The sequence below is a fragment of the Monopterus albus genome, unplaced genomic scaffold (assembly GCF_001952655.1).
Source record: "Monopterus albus unplaced genomic scaffold, M_albus_1.0 scaffold28.1, whole genome shotgun sequence".
Taxonomy (NCBI): domain Eukaryota; kingdom Metazoa; phylum Chordata; class Actinopteri; order Synbranchiformes; family Synbranchidae; genus Monopterus; species Monopterus albus.
Genome location: NW_018127908.1, coordinates 4,155,132 through 4,162,452, shown reverse-complemented (window position 1 = coordinate 4,162,452; position 7,321 = coordinate 4,155,132). Strand labels below are relative to the sequence as shown.

The following is a 7,321-nucleotide window of genomic DNA, read 5'->3' as shown; positions in this document are numbered from 1 at the left end:
CGGCCCGGTACATCATCATCCACCATACCACTGACTGTTTTTCTGCTGCTGCTGATCGACACCCAGTCATCTATATGTATCTATCTATCTATCTATATATATATATATATATATATATATATGTCACTACCTTCACTGTAAGTAAACCTCACTGCTTGCACCAAAGCCAGCCACCTGGGTCCGCTTTTTATCTGCTCACTCACTCTGTGTTCGAGTGCACCCTAACACAAACTCTTAGATATCAGATTATTTTATTAATCTTGACATTCTCACTGGCGGCATGGCCACGCAATGGTTAGCACTGTTGCCTCACAGCAAGAAGGTTCCAGGTTCAAGTCCCGGGTGACCCGGGCCAAAGCATGTTCTCCCTGTGCTTGCGTGGGTTCTCTTCAGCTTCCTCCCACAGTCCAAAGACACCCTGGCGACCTGTCCAGTGTGTACCCTGCCTCTTGCCCATTGTCAGCTAAGATTGGCTCCAAACCGGTGCAATGACACCGCTCTGAGCCGACTAGAGTCTGAACCAATCAGATGTTTTCTACTCAGATTGGCCAGTCAAACTTTTTTCAGTGTGTTCTGTCTGCATCTGTTGCTTGTATTTTTCCATGTTTTTGTCTTAAATTCTTATTTTAATCATATACTTGCACCAGTACAACAAGTTTTCTCAGCTAGTAACGTACTAGGTATTTAAAAATTCCTTTCGTGTTTATAAATAGGCGCACCCGACACCTAAGCCAAATTTCAATGCGCCAGATTCAAACAGTTTTTCAGCCAGGGTAGACAGAGAATGTTTAGAAACTGAGCCTAAAGTAAGTTTTACTTAAGCCAAATCCCTTGTTAAACTCTAAAGACATCATCAGAACAATTCAGCAGTGATCAGAGTTGACTGATCTCGGTTTCCTGAGACACCTCCAAAACGCCATGTTCCTTGCCTTGTGGGAGATTCTTAGCTTGCACAATGAGTGCAAGAGTGAGTGCATGCAAGTAGGAAGATAGGTTGACAGGCAGGTAGTCCATCCAATGGTTTTGCTCGGGCCATGTATAATTAAGTGTCAGGTTTTTTTCAGCTCTGCTGCTGTCACAGATGACAGTTTTCTTTATGTTGTCAGTGCATTGAAGGTATTCATTGCCATGGGGATGAAAAAAGAATTTCAGGAAATGTAACAAAAAAATGCTTCTGAAATGAGCCGTCAACCCTACCTTTCATATCCAAAACTTGTTCTCCTCCAGTAAATATCATGCTCTCCCTCCAAAAATGTTTTATTACTTTATGCAGAGGTGCTCGAGGACTCTGATAGTTTCTAAGATTTCTCAATACCACTTCACCCATGTCCAGCTCATTAGCTGAAACATCCAGTCGTGCCTGTCACTGCAGGCATGCTCAGTTTCTTCTGCCACCATTCCTTTGTCTGACTGACACAAAACCATACATTCAGACAGTGACACAAACTCACATGTATGTACTCGAACACATGATAGCGCAAAGGAATACTACAAATATTGAAGAATCATATAGGTAATATGTTAAATTTTTATAAAGCAAAAGGTACTTGAAAGATTTCAATAGGAAACATCTATTTATTCTAATGTTCTGCAGTTTTAATGCCCTATCTAAATGCATAATTCTCAAAAGTAAAAAGTATCAGCAAAGTCATTTCAGTGATTTTATGCATACTGTCTCTCATTTTTCTACAAGCAGAGAGCTAATTGTCAAATATTGTCTAGACCTTGTGTGAGTCATCACGCAGTGATGTTGCTGAAGTATATAATGGGCAATCTCAGTTCCATCACATCTCATCTCCTGTGAGGGGACCTGCCTCTGAGTCTCCCACAGTAAGATCAGCAGGCTGAAAAGGGGGAATTCATGCAGTTACATGAATCTTTAATGAGTCCTCTCTATGCTTAGGCCCTCAGAGCATCTCCAGTTTCTGACATTTAGCTGAAATGTGCCCTTTGTGCACAGGGATGTGAAAGATCCAAGGTCATCTGGCTGACCACAGCCATATCAAAATCTGCCTTTATGAGCTTACATGTGCCATTTTGTTTTGTGAGCTACTGCTCAAATCTGGTGTGTGTGCAGTTCTCCTGAACATAGTTTTTAGGTTTGGTGAGGGTTGAAAAGCCAAACTTCATATTTCAATTTAAGCCATTGTCTTTCACACAAAACAATAATATCACCACTGTAGAACCACTAAGTAATTAGTATAAATCAGTTGCTTCACTTTTACTGCTGCTGATCCTCATAGAAATTGTGTGGCATGACAAGGCCAACTTGGTGCTAGGCTTTCATCACTAAAATCAGTGGCCCGTTTCATCGGAATACAATTCTAACCCTGTCTCTGCAGCAGGACAATTAAGTTCCATTCAAATCCTGCTGACAGGATTTTCTCTCTTTGGTAGAAGCATTGAAACTGAAGGGGGGGAAAAAAAAAAAAAAAAAAAGGGGGGTTTAAGAAAAATAAAAACACAAGTTAAGAAAAATGACCTTTTCACTGCAAATATGACACTGTTTTGCTTTGGTGACGCATTTTTGATTTTGAGAGGAGACAAAATCCATTCTGTACCACTGAAGATGATCATTCATTTGAGGTATTTCCAAAGAAAAACAATGCTGGATTAAACAATGTACTGATCTTGGAAACAGCATATGTTTGCTTCATAATGCATGATGCATTATGTCAGCAGAGATTTGTTGAACCATATGGCACCTCAGTAGGTTACACAACTTTTAAGGAAGTAACTCATTTCTCCTTCTTAAAAATTACTATTACTAGTGGTCAGAAATGGAAGAATTGGACACAGTATAATATTAGCATCACCGTAGAAGGACAGGCAACATTTTGTAGCCTTTGGGGCCAGCTGTTTCAACAGATAACACACTGCTTTATTAGTATTCCTCAGAAATGTTTCTTGTTTTACACTTCCATATCTCTTGTTCTCCCTAGAACTACTTAATCTTTCCACAAAGGTGTCATTAATAATATAAACTGGAAAATTATGCAAATTGATAATTTGAATGAAAGTGACATTTATTTCCCTATACCTCTATCTGACTTGGGTGTGTTTGTCTCATTATGACAATGTTTATTTTATAAAATGAACCACTGTCCTACAGTGGACCTTGGCTGTAATGTCCTTCATAAACATTAACTCATATTTCATTTCAGCATAGGCAGAATAAGGCATTCACATTATAGCATTATGACTGTTAAACAGCTCAACCTTGTTGCCATTGTTTCCAAAGGTGGCTGCATATGCTCACATCTCACTTTGAAACCTTTCTAGTTAATATGCAAGACTTTTTCTTCTAATTTAATACAATCAATAAAAATTTGTCTACATATTGAATAAATCACCATTTATCCTACTAAAAAGGTTCTGAAATATTAAAAATAGGACATCCTCAATCTCTCACATTTCCAATGATTCTGATGCAAAGCTACACCCACAAAAAGAAGCTAACTTACTGTAGTAAAGTTTTCTGGGCCACAGTCCTTTCTTCTATATTTGCAGTCAAGCAACATATCTTCTATGCTGTGGCCTGTCCTCTGCACAAACTCCAACATGCTGTAGGTCTTGCTTGGATAAAAACCGGTGCTGCCCGTGGGCTGTCCTATGAGAGTCATGTAGTCATCCATGTCCGCTTGTCCCACACCTATGACCCCACCCATCCAGAAGATGTCATTCCTACGGACCTGTGACTTTCGAAAGCGGTTGTAATTGCAGAGGGTAATGGCAGGGAAGGTCATGGTAGGACTGTCCATTTCATCCAGGATGGTGACATAGGGGTACTGGTAGTACTCAATCACACGGCCGACCACTTGGTACAGGAAGATGGAAAGGGAGGAGCTGAATGCGGCAGCCCAAAGCAACCGTCGGATAGTCACTCCACCGGGCAGAAAGATGTGGCTCAGGCCGTGAAGGGTAGAGTTGGCCCCAAACACGGTGATGTCTGACGCTGGAAGTGGTGCTTCCTCCTCTGGGGCTCCCATTTTCTCAAAGTTTATAAGTTAAGCTCTGCAATTCTTGGATGTGGTCTTGCTGCAGTGATGACCTGCTAAACACTACCCACTGATGGGAGGCAGGACAAGATGGGGTCTAGTTTCCACTTTGCACCCAAGGGAGGGAAGTAGGTGGATATCTGAAGCTGGGAAGCAACAATGGACTGCTATATCAACCAATCCTTTAAGAGATCTTAGAGGGCACAGTGAATTTAAAGGTTCCGATTTCATTTTGGAAATAAGGCCTGATCCTTTAGCGGGGGGTGGTGGATGGATCAGAGAGGGATACACTCAAGAGGAAGATGAAAACTGAAGCATGATCTAACATGCTCAAATTCTTTTCTCTTTTTCAAAATTTATTTATCCAGGGTTTATCCAAGAATGTGGACACATCAAATTAGATGTTATAAGAAAGCCACCAACTTGAAGGACTATATTGCTTCAACTTCAGTATGATTCCATGATAATTGATGGGTAAACAAAATCACTGTCACCCAGTCACAGCCCACTGGAGACATAAATGATTTGGTCAAGGCTTCATAAACAAGGTTGTTCTTCTTAGTTCCTGAAAATCTGACATTTTGCAGATACAAAATGTCAGCAATTCCCCAATTAGCATCACATTTAGCTACAGAGGCAAACAAAGCTTGAGCTGCCATGTACAACTACAGTAGTCTTTTGTTAGCAAGTGAGACACTACAGTGCAGGAATGGTTTAGTATTCTCCTTAATGAAGCCATAACAGATGTTGTGAAAGTACAAAGTATTACTCATTCATTTGTCTCAGTTTATTGCAGCTGGTGAAAAGAATTTGGAAATCTTTGTAGTCAAACACTCCCATTTATAATCTTTAGGCCACCATAATCCTTCTTGAACCTGTAGATTTCTAATACCAGTAACATATAATACAACTGTATCCATCTATCCATCCTTTACCAAGGTAAGTCCCATTCAGGTTTAAAACATAAATCATTCTGGAGAGATAAACTAGACATTCATCTACTGTAAATATTCTCCATTGCAGATTTAAATCCACTAAAAGGCATTTAAAAAACAAATTACATTATACTCATTACAAGCAACGCTGATCCTTTAAGCTTGCAGCACACGTCATCTTCCATATCACTGCATCCTTCCTATCATGTGCTTTATAACATCATCAATAAATAATGTGTTCTCCTGCATACATTTCTACTCACTGACAGAGGTATATAATCTCAGATTGCAGGCCTGAGGCTATTTCAGTCCATCCTATAAAGGATCTTTCTCGACTGAAATTGATTTGCTCACATCATTTAAAATGAATAAATTAATTGATCTTGGGAGCAAAGCAAAGGCCTTAATTCATCTTGTCCTGGTATCTCTGCTTTCTTCACCCTCCCACAAATTTCTCATTAAATACACCTCTTCACTGGTTCATACATCATCTTATCAAACCCTCTCCCCCTCCATACTATTGCCATCATTTAGTTCTCTGCAAATGCCTATTAGCTCTCATTGTCCATCTACTATCTAAGGCTCCTAGGTAGAGTAGTTCTCTCAAATACAGTAAGTGATGTATTTTTTGGATTACTGATTTCCTCTGTTGTTAAGCCACCCAGAGTCTGAGTGTCCCCAGCTCTGGGCTGTCACCTCACTGGGCTCCTTCAGTCCCTGTCTCACACAATGGGGTAAAACTGAGTGACAGCACTCAGTTTCCATTGACAATAGGCACCTGTCACTAGCCCAGGGATTTGTCTCTGTATGCCGCAGACTTTGGCCCCAAGGTGGCTCACTCAACAGCCTTTCCAGCACTGACAATGGTGAGACATTTTTTAAAATATGCCTGTATCTAAATTATGATATGGATCGGCATCAAAATCTAATCAATTGTTCTGTGGCCCATACCCTACTTCTCCAGAACACTTAATCAAAATTTGTTCATTACTTTTTAAATTATGCTGTTAACAAACAAACAAACTCCAACATAAACATAATCCCCACCTTTGGCAGAGGTAACAAATTCATAAAACACAAAACATGTGCCAAAGCTGCAGCATGCTTCAACACTCAGGCACTTCTAGGCAAAAAACACAAAGACACTAAATCTGACTGAATCAGTTGCCGATGTTTCAGTTGTCTGTACAAGATAATGTTCAATAGGAGAGAACAACAGGCACTTCTAATGACAGAGAAAAGTCATTTACATGTTGTCGGATGCAGCAAAGACAGATCAAAGCTACAAAAGTTCAGAAACGGAGCACCTGAAAGAATGTGCAGCTTTGTACTTCGCCTTCTTTAATGCACCGTTTGCAAAAGCATTTAAGTACTTCTCTTTTCTTATGTGCAAGTAAATTCCTTCACAAACTATAGGTTCAGAGTAAAGTGAGCACTGATGCACTGCAAGTGCCATCTCTGCTGCTTTCTGTCACCTGTGGGTAACATGAAGTAATCTTTCTTCAACTACAGCAAATGAGGAAGTGGTCAAAGTGCATTTCTGTAATTAATAGGTACTCTGAGTGAAGTGCAAGCCACTGCTACAACTAATACACCGTGGAGCTGTTCTACATGCTTTTAAGTTAGGTGTACTGGTTAATGTGCTACCTTAAGACATCAGCAACTCGGTACATCATGGTGAGCTTGTAGCCTGAAAATACTTTCTACAGTAAGAAGAAGCTGAGGCTGCATTCACACATGTCAAGATTACTATCTTCAGACACTAATCACTCTCATCAGCCACTTTGAATGTAATTTTTTAATAAAGGTCATTTAAACACCGAGTGTGGAGTAAAAAGGTTTTAACCTGTTCCATTGCTTCTCAAATGCTAATGACCTCCTATCCTGTTGGATCAACCCGAGTACAGTACTTCCAAATATAAGATGTAAATGTAAATTATAAGGAGAATAGGGGTGTTCCTAGCCATTTTCCAGTTCTTTTTTTGTGGTGCAAAAGTTGATTGGCCTCCTCCACAGGAAGAAGTCAAAACCAATGCAGTGTCTGAGCAGCCCAGAGTGATATGAAGAGTGATATTTCACCACGTGAAGAAAGGTTCGTTCATAAATTTCCAAAATAAAGACAGTGAGGAAGAGCCAAGTTTGAAACTGCTGAGCAGACATATTAATGTAACGACACATTTCTCAGCCTTACTGAGATAATGATGAACAAGTATGCAAATAAACTCATTAAAATACAGAGACTGAGAATGATGCTGAAATTCATTTCAAGAGGCTTTAAATCCCAGACCTCCAACATAAAAACAATCCCGGCAAGTTTCAAGGTTCACTTAAGTATTAACTTCTTCAAGTCACCCAAAGTTAACAAATGCTAATTGTGTGAAATAAAGT

The 7,321-nt window shown here is 39.8% G+C and overlaps 1 protein-coding gene across 2 annotated transcripts in view; it reads right to left on the bottom strand.

Moving 5' to 3' along the window:
- The window catches only part of asic1c (acid-sensing (proton-gated) ion channel 1c), a 100,400-nt gene that overhangs the window by 41,155 nt on the left and 51,924 nt on the right, over nt 1-7,321 (bottom strand). The window contains exon 1 of one of the 2 annotated variants that reach the window (XM_020595797.1): nt 3,465-4,226. The exons of the other annotated variant lie outside the window; for it this stretch is intronic. Within the exon in view, the coding sequence (XP_020451453.1) occupies nt 3,465-3,989 (525 nt within the window). The 5' untranslated portion in view covers nt 3,990-4,226. Of the gene's footprint in view, nt 1-3,464; nt 4,227-7,321 lie in introns of those variants that run through there. 2 annotated transcript variants of the gene reach the window in all.